General features: G+C 44.6%; 1 protein-coding gene across 2 annotated transcripts in view; it reads left to right on the top strand.

Moving 5' to 3' along the window:
- Positions 1-698: 698 nt before the first annotated feature.
- The window catches only part of LOC120978833 (NADH dehydrogenase [ubiquinone] 1 alpha subcomplex subunit 6-like), a 64,930-nt gene continuing 46,140 nt past the window's right edge, over positions 699-19,488 (top strand). The window contains exon 1 of one of the 2 annotated variants that reach the window (XM_040407202.1): positions 699-929. In XM_040407202.1, the coding sequence (XP_040263136.1) occupies positions 773-929 (157 nt within the window). In that variant the 5' untranslated portion in view covers positions 699-772. The remainder of the gene's footprint in view (positions 930-19,488) is intronic. The other variant, XM_040407203.1, reaches the window with a different exon arrangement.

The raw sequence follows: 19,488 nt of genomic DNA, 5'->3' as shown, positions 1-19,488 counted from the left end.
TCTTGATAGCAGACAGGACCAGCAGAGAACGATCCCGTCCGCTGGCCCTGTCAATCAACATGCGGAGGGAGCGCCATTATGATAGGAGGATGCGGTAGCAAGGTAATTTGCATATTTTAAAAGTTCGTTTTTAACAGAATCTGCTGAACCAAAATGATTAATTACAGTATGTATGCATAAATCGCAATATAGGGATTATAAGTAACCAAAAAAAAAAAAAAAAAACTGTTTAGTGGGGTGACAGAAGCCCTTTAAGTTTGTAGAGCTGCAATAATAGTTTCATATATAACAGGCAGAACGCCTATTCTGTGTGCAGAAGGACTGACTATAGTGGGAGGCAGGGGACCGACCTTACATAGTATACCGTCAATTATAATTGACAGAAAAAAATTATAATACCGGTACCGGCTTTTCAAACAAAATACCGGCTATGCCGTTAGAATACCAGCCGGGTGGCAACCCTAAAATATCATCCTTTTTCTCCCATCAGCCTCTCCAACATAACATCACTCTCCTCTCTTCAACACCTCTAAGATTCAGTCGCCGCCTCCAAAAAAAATCCCCAAACAAAAACAGTCTGTTTAATAGAAAAAACACTGCTCCCCTCCACACACAGCACTAACAAGCCACTGCTCTCTCTCTCTGTTCACCACTTCAACAGACGTGTCATCCATAATCTGGGAGTCGCCGCCCATTAGACCACGAGATTCCGCCTCTTCCTGTGACCTCATATGGACCAGGCGTAACTCCTTTCTAGATACTCCCGTGGAAAATGGCTGCGACAAAAAGCGCTAGTCGCGTAATTGGATCGGTTAAACCGATTCTTAGCCGAGATTTGAGCGATGCGAAACGCCGGGTGCGAGAGTTGTACAGAGCATGGTACCGGGAAGTGCCTAATACAGGTGAGGCCGCCTGCTGGAGTACACACGGTAAAACTTCGCTGACCTTCAGAGTGCCTGAGGACAAATTTTTCAATCTGTTTTGTAATGGCAGTACTAACACCTAGGAAACATATATATATATATATATATATATATATATATATCTCTATCTATCTCGTTAAGGGCTCTTTCACATCTGCGTTGTTGTGTTCCGGCATAGAGTTCCGTCGTCGGGGCTCTATGCCGGAAGAATCCTGATCAGGATTATCCTAATGCATTCTGAATGGAGAGAAATCCGTTCAGGATGCATCAGGATGTCTTCAGTTCCGGAACGGAACGTTTTTTGGCCGGAGAAAATACCGCAGCATGCTGCGCTTTTTGCTCCGGCCAAAAATCCGGAACACTTGCCGCAAGGCTGGATCCGGAATTAATGCCCATTGAAAGGCATTGATCCGGATCCGGCCTTAAGCTAAACGTCGTTTCGGCGCATTGCCGCATCCGACATTTAGCTTTTTCAGAGTGGTTACCATGGCTGCCGGGACGCTAAAGTCCTGGCAGCCATGGTAAAGTGTAGTGGGGAGCGGGGAGCAGTGTACTTACCGTCCGTGCGGCTCCCCGGGCGCTCCAGAGTGACGTCAGGGCGCCCCAAGCGCATGGATCATGTGATCACATGGATTACGTCATCCATGCGCATGGGGCGCTCTGACGTCATTCTGGAGCGCCCGGGGAGCCGCACGGACTGTAAGTATACCGCTCCCCCGCTCCCCACTACTACTATGGCAACCAGGACTTTAATAGCGTCCTGGGTGCCATAGTAACACTGAACGCATTTGGAAGACGGTTCCGTCTTCAAATGCTTTCAGTACACTTGCGTTTTTCCGGATCCGGAGTGTAATTCCGGCAAGTGGAGTACACGCCGGATCCGGACAACGCAAGTGTGAAAGAGGCCTAAATCAGTTTTTGAAATCTGACATCACAGTCCAAATATCTGCCTATTTTCAGAAATGTGTTATTGGACCCCCACCAGGCATTTCTGTATGAGAATATCAAATATTGCTGGCGTTTAGGTTTTCACTAGTGTTGAGCCAACTTGTGGTTTCAAGTTCGGCACAAGGTTCGGGGTACCTAAGGGTACTTTCACACTAGCGGTTTTCTTTTCCGGCGCTGAGTTCCGTCAAAAGGGCTCAATGCCGGAAAAGAACTGATCAGGTATATCCCCGCGCATTCTGAATGTAGAGAAATACGTTCAGTCATTTTGACTGATCAGGCAAAAGATAAAACTGCAGCATGCTATGGTTTTATCTCCGGCCAAAAAAAACTGCAGACTTGCCTGAATGCCGGATCTGGCATTTTTTTTCCCCACAGGAATGAATTAGTGCTGGATCCGGTATTCAAAATATCGGAATGGTGGATCCGTCCTTCCATGCGCAGACCGAAAAAAAGGTGAAAAAAAATAAATGTCGGATCCGTTTTGCCGGATGACACCGGAAAGACTGATCCAGCATTTCAAAGCATTTTTCTGACTGATAAGGATTCTGAGCAGTCTTACAAATGCCATCAGTTGGCATATTTTTTTTGCCAGATCCGGCAGGCAGTTCCGGCGACGGAACTGCTTGCCGGATCACTCTGCCGCAATTGGGAAAGTAGCTTGACCGCCTAACGCAGGATCGCGTTCCGGAGGCGGCAGCCCTGCGCACAGTCACGCATATATGCGTCATCTCGCGAGACGCGAGATTTCCTGTGAACGCGCGTTCACAGGATCGGAAGGTAAGCGAGTGGATTTCCAGCCTGCCAGCGGCGATCGTTCGCTGGCAGGCTGGAGATGCAATTTTTTTTAACCCTTAACAGGTATATTAGACGCTGTTTTGATAACAGCGTCTAATATACCTGCTACCTGGTCCTCTGGTGGTCCCTTTTGTTTGGATCGACCACCAGAGGACACAGGTAGCTCAGTAATAAGTAGCACCAAGCACCACACTACACCCCCCCCTGTCACTTATTATCCCTTATTAACCCCTGATCACCCCATATAGACTCCCTGATCACCCCCCTGTCATTGATCACCCCCCTGTAAGGCTCCATTCAAACGTCCGTATGATTTTTACGGATCCACTGATACATGGATCGGATCCGCAAAACGCATACGGACGTCTGAATGGAGCCTTACAGGGGGGTGATCAATGACGGGGGTGATCACCCCATATAGACTCCCTGATCACCCCCCTGTCATTGATCACCCCCCTGTAAGGCTCCATTCAGACATTTTTTTGGCCCAAGTTAGCGGAAATTATTATTTTTTTTTCTTACAAAGTCTCATATTCCACTAACTTGTGTCAAAAAATAAAATCTCACATGAACTCACCATACCCCTCACGGAATCCAAATGCGTAAAAATTTTTAGACATTTATATTCCAGACTTCTTCTCACGCTTTAGGGCCCCTAGAATGCCAGGGCAGTATAAATACCCCACATGTGACCCCATTTTGGAAAGAAGACACCTCAAGGTATTCGCTGAGGGGCATATTGAGTCCATGAAAGATTGAAATTTTTGTCCCAAGTTAGCGGAAATGGAGACTTTGTGAGGGAAAAAAAAATAAAAAATCAATTTCCGCTAACTTGTGCCAAAAAAATTTAATTTCTATGAACTCGCCATGCCCCTCATTGAATACTTTGGGGTGTCTTCTTTCCAAAATGGGGTCACATGTGGGGTATTTATACTGCCCTGGCTTTTTAGGGGCCCTAAAGCGTGAGAAGAAGTCTGGAATATAAATGTCTAAAAATGCCCTCATAAAAGGAATGTGGGCCCCTTTGCGCATCTAGGCTGCAAAAAAGTGTCGCACATCTGGTATCGCCGTACTCAGGAGAAGTTGGGCAATGTGTTTTGGGGTGTCATTTTACATATACCCATGCTGGGTGAGAGAAATATCTTGGCAAAAGACAACTTTTCCCATTTTTTTTTTTTTTATACAAAGTTGGCATTTGACCAAGATATTTATCTCACCCAGCATGGGTATATGTAAAATGACACCCCAAAACACATTGCCCAACTTCTCCTGAGAACTCATCCCTAGTCTTCACCTAACATGTGAAGTATGCTTCTGGTGGAAGGGTTGTCCTGTTTCAGGGTGAAAAAAAACTGTGATGTTAACATGACTAGCTTGTTAGCAGCTGGGTAAAGAGACCCTGGCCGGGCCATGTTCTGAAACCACGCCGATGTGCAGGTCAGGCAGCTTCTGTGTAAACAGGATTTATTATTAACCCTTTAGTGACCAGCCTGTTTTGGGCCTTGCTGACAAGTAGTGTTGAGCGAACTTTTATTATGACGGAATGCTTCTTATAGGCTTACGTGGTGCATCATCATAGAATTCCATTATGGTCCGTGGTAGCAGAATCCATATCGGGATTCTTCGATACCCTGCACTTTGGACGCTGAACACAAAGTTCACTCTATACTACTGAGGAGCGTTTTTCTTCATTTTTTCATTGTCGCCTTCAAAGAGCGTTACCTTTTTTTTTTTTTTTTTTTTTTCTTTTTCTCTTACCCTCTTTTTTTCTTTTTTTCTTTCTTTCTTTCTTTTTTTTTTTTTTTTTCCTTCTAATGTAGCTAGCTGTATGAGGGCTTGTTTTTTTTACGGGACACATTTTTCAGAATTTTGTTTTCATTTTTCACAATAAATAACATGATATCTTTATTGTCTGTGTCAGTACGATTACAACGATAACAAATACATATATATTTTTTTAAATACATTTTACAACATTTTTGTGGGATGCATTGTAGATTTCATTAAAGGGGTATTCCCATCTTAATGATCATATTTTATTTATTTATATAACCCCCAGGGAACATTTGGCTAAAGATATTGCTTTAAAAAAAAAAAAATACTGTTCGCTTTATATTTGAAGTCTCCAATTCGATTGTTTATTTTCGCTGCCCATGGATACGGCCACCGCTCGCCTGCCGCATCCATGGGCCACGCTTGCACAGAAGAACTCCGGGGATCCAGTTGCCAGCCTCCCTTGCAAGCGCGAACGAGCACGGCTCCGGGCGGCCGCGTATGCGCTGATCTATATTCCTTTGTGCCGCGTCTGAAACAGAGCCGCACATGCGCGGCTCCATTCTAAACGCGGAACAAATAATTATAGATTAGCGCATCGGCCGCTCGAACATTTCGGGAGAATAGTGTAGAATTAGCGGAGGAGGATGGGAGCTGTCCGGGCTTACAGAGTTCAGCAGCACAGCCCAGATCTTCTCAGTAAATGGTGAGGAGATCGGGGCTGCGCTGTTGTGTAGAACTGTAGAGCAGTGTAATGCTGGTGCTGCGATCGGTTACCATGGCAGCCAGGATGCTACTGAAGTCCTGGGTCCCATGGTCAGTTACTCTGCAGCAATATACTTACATGCACTGTGGCCGCCCGGCGCTCTTTCTTCTTGTAACTCGTCACAGGTCTGTGCGGCGCATTGCTATTAGCACTGTTTGCTGTCCACATGCATTCCGTCCCCATAGAGAATGAATGGGTCCGCACCTGTTCTGCAAAATTGCAGAACGGATGCGGACCGATTTGCGGCCGTGTGAATGGACCCTAAAACTGTGCAGAACAGCCACATGTTCCTGTACACTGAGCTCACTTATCACAGCTCTCTGAGTGATGATTCCCCGGCGGTGGGGGGGGGGGGGGGGGGGGGGGAGGAAAGGGCCTCACAGATACTGTAGGCTGCCAGACTGATGACTCATACTCTTCACATAAACTAGCATGGTAGGACTGTGTGATGTCATAAGGAGGTGTGGCCGACATTCACTCAAACTGCCTAAGCCCACCCAGCCTTGGCAGCAGAAAACCAGGAAATGAATTATGCTGTAATTGCAGCTCAGGCTGATTTAGCAAGATGGGAATGCCCCTTTAATATGTCTTTTTTCCTTTGAAAAGCGTTTTTCAATGGGAAAAAAGCATATATTTTTATTTAATTTAAAGGGGATATCCAAGATCTTTAATGCCCCCTCATATGCCCGGGTCTCTGAGTTTTACTTGCCTTGCTTCCCAGCACCCTCGTCGCTTCTGATGCTGGCACGGTCGCCGCTGCATCACCCCATCACGTGGATGAAAATAGCAGGCTGCGACAAGAATGAGCCTCCCTAGCATCGCGGGTGACATGCAGTTCTCTTAGCTTAGCAGGCAGAAGCCTGCTCCGCTCAGCTAATCCTCGCATAGCACATGGGTACCCTGTACCCGTGTACTATGCCAGGAGTTAGTAATCCCACGGGGAACACGGGCAGGAGCCGCAATATGCGTTCCTGCCTTGATAAAACATGTACTCCGTACACCGCTGAGTTTTAAGCGCACAGTAAATGGTATGCTTGAGGGAAACAAAAGTATAATAAAAATACTAAATTGATTAATAAAGTATATTAGAAGTAGGTTTATTAGGGACAACATATTAAAAGTTCATATAAAGGTTTAGTTGCTCTTCACGTGTCAGTGTTTTGCTCAGTGATTTTTGAGACAAAACCAGGTGTGGCTCTAAACACAGAACAGGTGCAAATCTTTGCCTTATACCTGATCTATGTGTAGGCTTCAGTCCTGGTTTTGGTTCACAATCGCTGATGGAAATCACTGACCAGTGTGAACAAGGTATTAAAAAGTAATTAAAAATAATAAAACATAACTGGTATTGGTACCAGATCTATAAAAGGATCATGTTACAGTGAACGCTGTAGAAACAAAAAGACTTAATGACATGGTTGCATTTTTTTTTTTACCTCACCTCCCAATAAAATGGTATGAGAAACAAAAATTTCCTGAAAATAGATAGTGAGGTTTCGCTCTGGTAGGGTAAGCGCAGTACAGAGGCATAATACAAGTTCTTAACTCAAAACGTCAGTGTTTATTCACACTTGAGGCAATTGCACAAAACGGCACGTAACTTTGCAGTCTTGGTGTTAATTCACACACAATGGAAAGTTCATATAACACAAGTAACCTTGCTGGCAGTTCTGCCTCCAGTAGTCCACAACAGGCTTTAGGGGGCCTGTTTCCCCAGCATGCGGCTTTCAGCCCTGCAGCACGGCACAAATCCTCAGATCCCAAAAACAGAGACATCTCTGCTAAGCCCAGCTGCCTATTTAAGGACAGCCAGGTGCTGCCAAAACCCTGACCGGCACTTAATCTCCGGCCGGTATTTGACCTCACCTGGCTGGAAACCAGCCCAGCCGCTCATGCTGGGAGGAAAATACCTGCCTTGGCAGACTCAACCCCTCAGTGTCGCAATATGTAAATCTAGTATCAACATATTTGTATCAACCCACAGAATAAAGTGATATCATACATACTGTTTAGTGACCTCCATTTAACCACCTCCCGTCACACTAACGCCGAAAGGCGTCAGTGCGGCGGCACTCTCAGGTCTCAATGACCTATTGGCGTCATCTCGTGAGACCCGAGATTTTGCGTGAACGCGCATGCGCGCGCGTTCACAGCGATGCGCAGCTGAGAAGTTAAACTACAGCCTGCCAGCGCTGATCATTCGCTGGCAGGCTGTAGATGTTAAAAAAATCGCATCAGAAAGGTATATTAGATGCTGTTTTGTTAACAGCGTCTGATATGCCTGCTACCTGGTCCTCTGGTGGTCCCTTTTTCTTGGATCGACCACCAGAGCACACAGGCAGCTCTGTAAGTAGCACCAATCACCACACTACACTACACCCCCCCTTCCTGTCACTTATTAACCCCTGATCACCCCATATAGACTCCCTGATCACCCCCCTGTCATTGATCACCCCCCTGTCATTGATCACCCCCCTGTAAGGCTCCATTCAGACGTCTGTATGTGTTTTGCGGATCCGCAAAACACGGACACCGGCAATGTGCTTTCCGCATTTTATACTATATAGAAAATGCCTTTTCTTGTCCGCAATTTCGGACAAGAATAGGACATGTTCTATATTTTTCCGGAACGGAAGTGCGGACCCGGAAGTGCAGATACGCAATTCCGGATCCGAGCGGGACAAAGTCTGTCCCCATAGAAATGAATGCAAAATGCAGAACAGAATTGCGGACGTGTGAATGGGCCTAAGCGTCCCTTATCACCGCCAGTTAGTTAGCTACTTGTTAGGTAGTGAGCTGTCGCTAATCAGCACTAGTACTATATAGTATCTGTAAGTGATCAAGACTGATCGCAATTAGATCTATATCAGTACATTAGGGTCACCTTAGGCTCTACAAAAAACGCAGTGTTCGCCCGATCAGGCCTGATCTTGTGTGCACACTTGCGTTAAGTCCGCCACACCGCAGTGACAAATGTTTTTTTTTTTTCTGATCAATGCAATAACACCGTAAAATCGCTGCAGCGCTATAAAGATCACTTTTGAGGGGCATGGCGAGTTCATCGATATTATTTTATTTATTTATTTTTCTTCTTACAAATTCTCATATTCCACTAACTTGTGACAAAAAATAAAATCTTACATGAACTCACCATACCCCTCACGGAATCCAAATGCGTAAAAACGCCCTGTGAAATCCTAAAGGTACTCATTGGAATTTGGGCCCCTTTGCGCATCTTGGCTGCAAAAAAGTGTCACACATGTGGTATCGCCGTACTCAGAAAAAGTAGGGCAATGTGTTTTGGGGTGTATTTTTACATATACCCATGCTGGGTGAGAGAAATATCTGTAAATTGACAACTTTGTATACATTTTTTTTTGAAAAGTTGTCATTTACAGAGATTTCTCACACACCGGATGGGTATGTGTGAAAAGACACCACAAAACACATTGCCCTACTTCTTCTGAGTACGGCGATACCACTTGTGTGACACTTTTTTGCAGCCTAGGTGCGCAAAGGGGCCCAAATTCCAATGAGTACCTTTTAGGAGGGCATTTTTAGACTTTTGGATTCCAGACTTCTTCTCATGCTTTAGTGCCCCTAAAATGCCAGGGCAGTATAAATACCCCACAAGTGACCCCATTTTGGAAAGAAGACACCCCAAGGTATTCCGTGAGGGGTATGGTGAGTTCATGTAAGATTTTATTTTTTGTCACAAGTTAGTGGAATATGAGACTTTGTAAGAAAAAAAGAAATAAAAATTTTCCGCTAACTTGTGCCAAAAAAAAAAACTTCTATGAACTCGCCATGCCCCTCACGGAATACCTTGGGGTGTCTTCTTTCCAAAATGGGGTCACTTGTGGGGTATTTATACTGCCCTAGCATTTTAGGGGGCCTAAAGCGTGAGAAGTAGTTTGGAATCCAAATGCGTAAAAATGCCCTGTGAAATCCTAAAGGCACTCATTGGAATTTGGGCCCCTTTGCGCACCTAGGCTGCAAAAAAGTGTCACACATGTGGTATCGCCGTACTCAGAAGAAGTAGGGCAATTTGTTTTGGGGTGTATTTTTACATATACCCATACTGTGTGTGAGAAATATCTCTGTAAATTACAACTTTTTAAAACATTTTTATACAAAGTTGTCAATTTACAGAGATATTTATCTCACCCAGCATGGGTATATGTAAAAATACACCCCAAAACACATTGCCCTACTTCTCGTGAGTACGGCGATACCACATGTGAAACTTTTTTGCAGCCTAGGTGTGTAAAGGGGTCGAAAGTCCAACGAGTATCTTTAGGCTTTACAGGGTTGCTCACAATTTAGCCCCGCCCAAAATACCAGAACAGTAAACACACCCCACAAATGACCCCATTTCGGAAAATAGACACCCCAAGATATTCACTGAAGGGCATAGTGAGTCCTTGGGAGATTTTTTTTTGCCAGAAGTTAGCAGAAATGGAAACTTTATTATTTCTTTTTTTCCTCAGTGTCATTTTCCGCTAACTTGTGAAAAAAAATTAAATCGTACGTGAACTCACCATGCCCCTCCGCGAATACTTTGGGGTGTCTTCTTTCTAAAATGGGGTCATTTGGGGGGTATTTATACTATCCTGGCATTCTTGCACCTCAAGAAACATGACAGGTGCTCAGAAAGTCAGAGCTGCTTCAAAATGCGTAAATTCACATTTTTGTACCATAGTTTGTAAACGCTATAACTTTTGCGCAAACCAATAAATATACACTTATTGTTTTTTTTTATTTTTTTATCAAAGACATGTAGCGCAATAAATTCTGACACAAACTTGTATAGAAATTTAATTCTATTTGAACAATTTTACCAGAAAAAGTTAAATACTTTTCCTTTACGCCCCATGACAGCACCTGTGAGAGATCCTCCCCCTTCCGGACAGGAAACAGGAACTTCCCAGATCTTTAAATTGGTCCCTTGCCTTCCACCGCTCAGTTCTTTCCTGTTTCCTGTCCAGGGACAGGAGGATTTCTTTCCAGGTCTATTTTTCGGCTGCAGGACCTCTAGGGTTAAAGAGAAACCTAGTGGAGGTACCTGTCAGCGTAAGTCTCCACTAGGAGCCGCTGAGAAGCCCAGCGTCTGCTGTTTTTTCCCTTCTTCGGTAGCCATAGGGGGATGCCTGTAGCTGCCTTGTGACCCTGCCTGCCGGCGAAGTTGCGGCGTGAGGGGGAGGTACGTCTTCTCCTCTCATTGGCTGAGCTGGGCGTGCGCGTCGCACCGAGAGTGACTCGTGCGTTCCACCGGCCGGAGGGGGAGGAGCTTAACATTTGAAAAAGGCAACGCCGGCCAGCCAACGTGGAGGGAGCAGCAGCAGGCAGATACTGACCGGACGCCAGGCGGCACCTGCAGCCCTCCATTGGCCCCCCTTGAAGCAGCATTATCATGCAAGAAGAGGGGGGAAGTGCAACAGCGCACCGACAGACAGGAGCAGCTTTTAGAATCCAGCATGGTACTCCTGGGGGTAAGAGGGGTTAACCCCCACCATCTTCCTTTGGGGAGTTATTATTATGGTCAGGTTAGACTGATTAGGCTGTTTTTATTAAATGCAGGTTAAAAAAGCCCCAAGAAAAGCTTCCCACAAAAGGAGAGCTAAGGAGTGTGGAATTTGCAAGCGGAAGTTGAATCCGTCTTACCCCAAAACATGTTGTCAACCATGTCTGGATAAGTTAGTGGCAGAGGAGTTGCCATCTTTATTGCAAAGTATCCAAGATTTAGTTAAAAATGAAGTCTGTTTTTCTGTGGAGCTTGAGGAAGAAAAGGAGTCCAGGTCTAGACCAGAGCTAATGTTTGAGAGCCTAAAGCCTAAAAAGTCTAGGGTGTTCTCCATTCAGGACTGTATCAAGGACCTGATTAAACGTGAATGGGAGGAGCCCGATAAAAAAATCTTTATCCCTAGAGCGGTCAAGAGAAAGTACCCCTTTTGACGATCGAGAAGTATCAGCTTGGCAGGAGGTACCGAGGGTAGACGCTCCCGTAGCTAAAATAAATAAGAAGTCAGCTCTCCCGTTTGAAGATTTAGGGTCCCTTAAAGATCCCATGGACAAAAGGGCTGATGCATACTTAGGGAAGAATTGGGAAGCTTCCACTTCTGCCTTTAAACCAAATATAGCGACTACCTTGGTGGCAAGATCATTAAAGCTCTGGTTGGAGGAATTAGAGTCTCATATAGAGAACAAGACTCCTAGAGATCAGCTGCTGGAGGCTATACCAACTATGTCCAGTGCAGTGGACTTTATCTCTGATGCCTCCGCTGACGCTTTGAGGCTTTCCGCTAGGGCGGCTGCACTGTCCAATTCAGCCAGAAGGTCGTTATGGTTGAAGGGGTGGAAGGGCGATGTAGCTTCAAAATCTAAGCTTTGTACCCTCCCTTGCCAAGGAGATCTTTTGTTTGGGTCAGCCTTAGATGGTATTTTAGATGAGGCATCTGATAAGAAAAAAGGATTTCCAGCACGGTCCTTTCCTAAACAGGGGAAGCCATTTCGGAGTAATGAAAGAAGGAAAGGTTTTGGGGATCAAAAGGAAAGGAGGGAGTGGAGATCTGATAAATCAAAAAGGTGCTGTTTAAATCCAGACCTGAAACATCAAGTTCCACTCAACAATGACGCCAGACCCCAAGTAGGCGGTCGTCTTTCTTTATTTTTTCCGGCCTGGCGAAATATTACCGCAAGTGCCTGGGTAAAGGATATTATAAAGGAAGGCTATCGCCTAGACTTCAAGAAACTACCACCCAGGACATTCAAAATTACTTCATTAAACCAAAATTCTCCTAAACAGGTGGCACTTTCGGAGGAAATAAACAACCTCCTTGAAAAGGCAGTCCTTATTCCAGTCCCAAAGGACGAACAAGGAGAGGGTTTTTATTCAACCCTATTTCTGGTCCCCAAGCCCAACGGTACGTTCAGGCTGATAATAAATCTGAAGTATCTGTCCTACCAGAAATTCATGATGGAATACATCTCCTCCACGGTCCTCCATCTGTTCCCCAACTGCGTGATGGCCTCAATAGACATAAAAGATGCCTATCACGTGCCCATTCATCCTTTGTCCCAAAGATACCTGAGGGTAGCAGTGAAGATGGGAGAATCAATTGTCCATTTGCAGTTTAGGGCACTTCCTTTTGGGATATCGCAGGCGCCGAGGCTCTTCACAAAGCTGATGGCGGAGGTAATGGCAGAAGTAAGAAGGTCAGACATCATTATAATCTCATACCTGGACGACCTTCTCTTGGTAGGGCAGTCCCCAGAGCTGTTGAAATCTCAGATACAGAAGGTCCTGGGGATCCTGATGAGCCTGGGCTGGTTAATAAATTGGGACAAATCATCCCTGATTCCAACATCCAAATGCGTTTTTCTAGGCATCCTATTAGATTCTCAGACTCAAATCTTATCTTCCGGCAGACAAGAAGGAGGGTATTCAGCAGAAGATCAGGTCTTTCAGTAAAACCAAGGAAGTCTCCCTAAGGAAAGCTATGTCTATTCTGGGTCTGATGACGGCTTGTATTCCGGCTGTGAGGTGGGCCCAATTCAGGTCCAGAATACTTCAATGGCTCATTTTGTCCAAATGGGACGGGAGGTCGCTATCCCTGGATCACAAGATTGTGGTCCCAGGGTCAGTAACCCCGTCCCTAGCTTGGTGGCTAAAAACTTCGAACCTCAGTCAAGGGGTAGAGTGGGTGAGACACGACTCTTTAATAATAACCACCGACGCAAGTCCTTGGGGATGGGGGCCCCATTCAGTTTTGGGTTTTTTCCAAGGTCCTTGGTCAAGAGACCAGAGTGCTCAGTCCCAAAATGCCAGGGAGTTAAGAGCAGTCCTGTGCGCACTAAAGGAAAGTCTCCCATTTTTGTCTCAAAAAACATGTCAGGATCCTATCAGACAACGCCTCGGTGGTAGCTTATATAAACAAACAAGGGGGAACAAGATCCTATCAACTAATGCAGCTGGCATCCAGGATTTTCTTGTTAATACAGGGGAAAGCTCTTTCTCTCTCAGCGGTTTATTTGAAAGGCTCAGAGAATCACCAGGCAGACTTTCTTAGTAGACACAGATTCAGTCAGGCGAATTGGTGTCTGAAAATTGATATTAGGGTCTAAATGTGACAGTTATCCTTTAAACACTCCATGTAACTGAATTTGGTCCAAAAAGAGTGTGCCCCTCTCCTGTCATGGGGAAAAGCCTTCTAGCCTGAATATCTCTGGCAGCTGGGGGTTTCGCTATATACGCGTAATGTCATTGAATTCTGACAGATTTGTTAATTCTTAAAATTTTCTCCAAACCTTGGCCAAAAGGGAAAATGTAGGAAGTTTTTTTTTACCCAGGGGTTTTTCTAATGAGGCAATAAGCGCTTTTTGTTTCATAGTGTGGGCAACAATATCAGCTGAGGAGTCTAGGTTAGTTGTATTAATCCATCCCCTGACGTGTTGTAGTTGTGCGGCTTTATAATAGGACCATGGGTACGGGAGAGATAATCCGCCCTCTTCCTTACTTTTTTGGAGTGTTTCTATGTGGATTCTGAGCTTTTTTTTTTTTTCATATCATTGATCTAAAAATCCCTTGAATCTTATAGAAAATCCTTTGTGGGATCCATACCGGTGAATTGTGTAATATGTATAAAAGCTGTGGCATGAATATCATTTTAACCACCTCCGGACCGCCTAACGCAGGATCGCGTTCCGGAGGTGGCAGCGCTGCGCACAGTCACGCATATACGCGTCATCTCGCGAGACTTCCTGTGAACGCGCGCGCGCGCTCACAGGAACGGAAGGTAAGAGAGTTGATCTCCAGCCTGCCAGCGGCGATCGTTCGCTGGCAGGCTGGAGATGTGTTTTTTTTAACCCCTAACAGGTATATTAGACTCTGTTTTGATAACAGCGTCTAATATACCTGCTACCTGGTCCTCTGGTGGTCCCCTTTGTTTGGATCGACCACCAGAGGACACAGGTAGCTCAGTAAAGTAGCACCAAGCACCACTACACTACACTACACCCCCCCCGTCACTTATTAACCCCTTATTAGCCCCTGATCACCCCTGATCACCCCATATAGACTCCCTGATCACCCCCCTGTCATTGATTACCCCCCTGTCATTGATCAACCCCCTGTAAAGCTCCATTCAGACGTCCGCATGATTTTTACGGATCCACTGATAGATGGATCGGATCCGCAAAACGCATCCGGACGTCTGAATGAAGCCTTAAAGGGGCGTGATCAATGACTGTGGTGATCACCCCATATAGACTCCCTGATTACCCCCCTGTCATTGATTACCCCCCTGTCATTGATTACCCCCCTGTAAAGCTCCATTCAGATGTCCGCATGATTTTTACGGATGCACTGATAGATGGATCGGATCCGCAAAACGCATCCGAACGTCTGAATGAAGCCTTACAGGGGCATGATCAATGACTGTGGTGATCACCCCATATAGACTCCCTGATCACCCCCCTGTCATTGATTACCCCCCTGTCATTGATTACCCCCCTGTAAAGCTCCATTCAGATGTCCGCATGATTTTTACGGATGCACTGATAGATGGATCGGATCCGCAAAACGCATCCGGACGTCTGAATGAAGCCTTACAGGGGCATGATCAATGACTGTGGTGATCACCCCATATAGACTCCCTGATCACCCCCCTGTAAAGCTCCATTCAGATGTCCGCATGATTTTTACGGATGCACTGATAGATGGATCGGATCCGCAAAACGCATCCGGACGTCTGAATGAAGCCTTACAGGGGCATGATCAATGACTGTGGTGATCACCCCATATAGACTCCCTGATTACCCCCCTGTAAAGCTCCATTCAGATGTCCGCATGATTTTTACGGATGCACTGATAGATGGATCGGATCCGCAAAACGCATCCGGACGTCTGAATGAAGCCTTACAGGGGCATGATCAATGACTGTGGTGATCACCCCATATAGACTCCCTGATTACCCCCCTGTCATTGATTACCCCCCTGTCATTGATTACCCCCCTGTAAAGCTCCATTCAGATGTCCGCATGATTTTTACGGATGCACTGATAGATGGATCGGATCCGCAAAACGCATCCGGACGTCTGAATGAAGCCTTACAGGGGCGTGATCAATGACTGTGGTGATCACCCCATATAGACTCCCTGATTACCCCCCTGTCATTGATTACCCCCCTGTAAAGCTCCATTCAGATGTCCGCATGATTTTTACGGATGCACTGATAGATGGATCGGATCCGCAAAACGCATCCGGACGTCTGAATGAAGCCTTACACGGGCGTGATCAATGACTGTGGTTATCACCCCATATAGACTCCCTGATCACCCCCCTGTCATTGATCACCCCCCTGTCATTGATCACCCCCCTGTCATTGATCACCCCCCTGTCATTGATCACCCCTCTGTAAGGCTCCATTCAGATATTTTTTTGGCCCAAGTTAGCGGAATTTTTTTTTTTTTTTTCTTACAAAGTCTCATATTCCACTAACTTGTGTCAAAAAATAAAATCTCACATGAACTCACCATACCCCTCACGGAATCCAAATGCGTAAAATTTTTTAGACATTTATATTCCAGACTTCTTCTCACGCTTTAGGGCCCCTAGAATGCCAGGGCAGTATAAATACCCCACATGTGACCCCATTTCGGAAAGAAGACACCCCCAGGTATTCCGTGAGGGGCATATTGAGTCCATGAAAGATTGAAATTTTTGTCCAAAGTTAGCGGAACGGGAGACTTTGTGAGAAAAAAATTAAAAATATCAATTTCCGCTAACTTGTGCCAAAAAAAAAAAATTTCTATGAACTCGCCATGCCCCTCATTGAATACCTTGGGGTGTCTTCTTTCCAAAATGGGGTCACATGTGGGGTATTTATACTGCCCTGGCATTCTAGGGGCCCCAAAGCGTGAGAAGAAGTCTGGTATCCAAATGTCTAAAAATGCCCTCCTAAAAGGAATTTGGGCACCTTTGCGCATCTAGGCTGCAAAAAAGTGTCACACATCTGGTATCGCCGTACTCAGGAGAAGTTGGGGAATGTGTTTTGGGGTGTCATTTTACATATACCCATGCTGGGTGAGAGAAATATCTTGGTCAAATGCCAACTTTGTATAAAAAAATGGGAAAAGTTGTCTTTTGCCAAGATATTTCTCTCACCCAGCATGGGTATATGTAAAATGACACCCCAAAACACATTCCCCAACTTCTCCTGAATACTGCGATACCACATGTGACACTTTTTTGCAGCCTAGGTGGGCAAAGGGGCCCATATTCCAAAGAGCACCTTTAGGATTTCACAGGTCATTTACCTACTTACCACACATTAGGGCCCCTGGAAAATGCCAGGGCAGTATAACTACCCCACAAGTGACCCCATTTTGGAAAGAAGACACCCCAAGGTATTCCGTGAGGGGCATGGCGAGTTCCTAGAATTTTTTTTTTTTTTGTCACAAGTTAGTGGAAAATGCTTATTTTTTTTTTTTTTTCATACAAAGTCTCATATTCCACTAACTTGTGACAAAAAATAAAAACTTCCATGAACTCACTATGCCCATCAGCGAATACCTTGGGGTCTCTTCTTTCCAAAATGGGGTCACTTGTGGGGTAGTTATACTGCCCTGGCATTCTAGGGGCCCAAATGTGTGGTAAGGAGTTTGAAATCAAATTCTGTAAAAAATGACCTGTGAAATCCGAAAGGTGCTCTTTTGAATATGGGCCCCTTTGCCCACCTCGGCTGCAAAAAAGTGTCACACATCTGGTATCTCCGTAATCGGGAGAAGTTGGGGAATGTGTTTTGGGGTGTCATTTTACATATACCCATGCTGGGTGAGAGAAATATCTTGGCAAAAGACAACTTTTCCCATTAGATATTTATCTCACCCAGCATGGGTATATGTAAAAAGACACCCCAAAACACATTCCTCAACTTCTCCTGAATACAGAGATACCAGATGTGTGACACTTTTTTGCAGCCTAGGTGGGCAAAGGGGCCCACATTCCAAAGAGCACCTTTCGGATTTCACAGGTCATTTACCTACTTACCACACATTTGGGCCCCTAGAATGCCAGGGCAGTATAACTACCCCACAAGTGACCCCATTTTGGAAAGAAGAGACCCCAAGGTATTCGCTGATGGGCATAGTGAGTTCATGGAAGTTTTTATTTTTTGTCACAAGTTTGTGGAATATGAGACTTTGTATGAAAAAAAAAAAAAAAAAAAAAAAAAATCATCATTTTCCACTAACTTGTGACAAAAAATAAAAAATTCTAGGAACTCGCCATGCCCCTCACGGAATACCTTGGGGTGTCTTCTTTCCAAAATGGGGTCACTTGTGGGGTAGTTATACTGCCCTGGTATTCTAGGGGCCCAAATGTGTGGTAAGGAGTTTGAAATCAAATTCAGGAAAAAATGAGGAGTGAAATCCGAAAGGTGCTCTTTGGAATATGGGCCCCTTTGCCCACCTAGGCTGCAAAAAAGTGTCACACATCTGGTATCCCCGTACTCAGGAGAAGTTGAGGAATGTGTTTTGGGGTGTCTTTTTACATATACCCATGCTGGGTGAGATAAATATCTTGGTCAAATGACAACTTTGTATAAAAAAATGGGAAAAGTTGTCTTTTGCCAAGATATTTCTCTCACCCAGCATGGGTATATATAAAATGACACCCCAAAACACATTCCCCACCTTCTCCTGAGTACGGAGATACCAGATGTGTGACACTTTTTTGCAGCCTAGGTGGGCAAAGGGGCCCATATTCCAAAGAGCACCTTTCGGATTTCACAGGTCATTTTTTACAGAATTTGATTTCAAACTCCTTACCACACATTTGGGCCCCTAGAATGCCAGGGCAGTATAACTACCCCACAAGTGACCCCATTTTGGAAAGAAGAGACCCCAAGGTATTCGCTGATGGGCATAGTGAGTTCATAGAACTTTTTTTATTTTTTGTCACAAGTTAGTGGAATATGAGACTTTGTAAGAAAAAAAAAAAATCATCTTTTTCCGCTAACTTGTGACAAAAAATAAAAAGTTCTATGAACTCACTATGCCCATCAGCGAATACCTTAGGGTGTGTACTTTCAGAAATGGGGTCATTTGTGGGGTGTTTGTACTGTCTGGGCATTGTAGAACCTCAGGAAACATGACAGGTGCTCAGAAAGTCAGAGCTGCTTCAAAAAGCGGAAATTCACATTTTTGTACCATAGTTTGTAAACGCTATAACTTTTACCCAAACCATTTTTTTTACCCAAACATTTTTTTTTTTATCAAAGACATGTAGAACTATAAATTTAGAGCAAAATTTATATATGGATGTCGTTTTTTTTGCAAAATTTTACAACTGAAAGTGAAAAATGTCATTTTTTTGCAAAAAAATCGTTAAATTTCGATTAATAACAAAAAAAGTAAAAATGTCAGCAGCAATGAAATACCACCAAATGAAAGCTCTATTAGTGAGAAGAAAAGGAGGTAAAATTCATTTGGGTGGTAAGTTGCATGACCGAGCAATAAACGGTGAAAGTAGTGTAGGTCAGAAGTGTAAAAAGTGGCCTGGTCTTTCAGGGTGTTTAAGCACTGGGGGCTGAGGTGGTTAATTAAGTTACAACGGCCAATCACCGTAAGGGGTAGTTTGCACCAAATATTAGTTTTGACTACAAATCTAGCAATTAATGGCTCTAGGTTCAGTTTTATGTAGTCAGTTGGTATCGGTGTTATCACTCCTAAGTATTTCAATTGAGTGGTTAGCTGCAAGGGAATGTGAGTGAGGTCCAATTGTGGTGGGGTAGGATCTAATGGGAGAATTGAATTGAGTGGTTAGCTGCAAAGGGTGAGTCTCAATCTTAGTTTGGCAGTGACACTGGAAATAATCCAGGTATCCTGTGACCATTTTGGTCAGTTATTTTACACTGTTCGTTGAATAGCTTTGTCTTTGCTATTGTTAGCCTATACATGCCTCCCCCTTTTAATGCTGGTCTCCTAGAGCTCATATCTCAAAAACTTAATTTATTCCCACCCAGCCCATTACTGTGTGTAGGCGATTTTAATGCTTTTTTGGAAGTTAACATGGACCATACAGGTGGTAGTGATACAGAATCTGTATCCCTTTTGGTCGTGGTTCTGAGCTTGGACTGTCGAATGTATGGCGGTGGAACTTCCCTAACAAAAAAAAATATACTCCTCCTATTACACGGCCCATGAGTAGTTTTCAAGAATTGATCTGGTGTTGGCCTCTACTGATTTGCCCCTTTGTTAAAGATGTTTTCCATACCCCTAGAG

Source organism: Bufo bufo, chromosome 9, assembly GCF_905171765.1.
Source record: "Bufo bufo chromosome 9, aBufBuf1.1, whole genome shotgun sequence".
NCBI classification, from domain to species: domain Eukaryota; kingdom Metazoa; phylum Chordata; class Amphibia; order Anura; family Bufonidae; genus Bufo; species Bufo bufo.
This window is presented reverse-complemented; position numbering and strand designations above follow the sequence as displayed.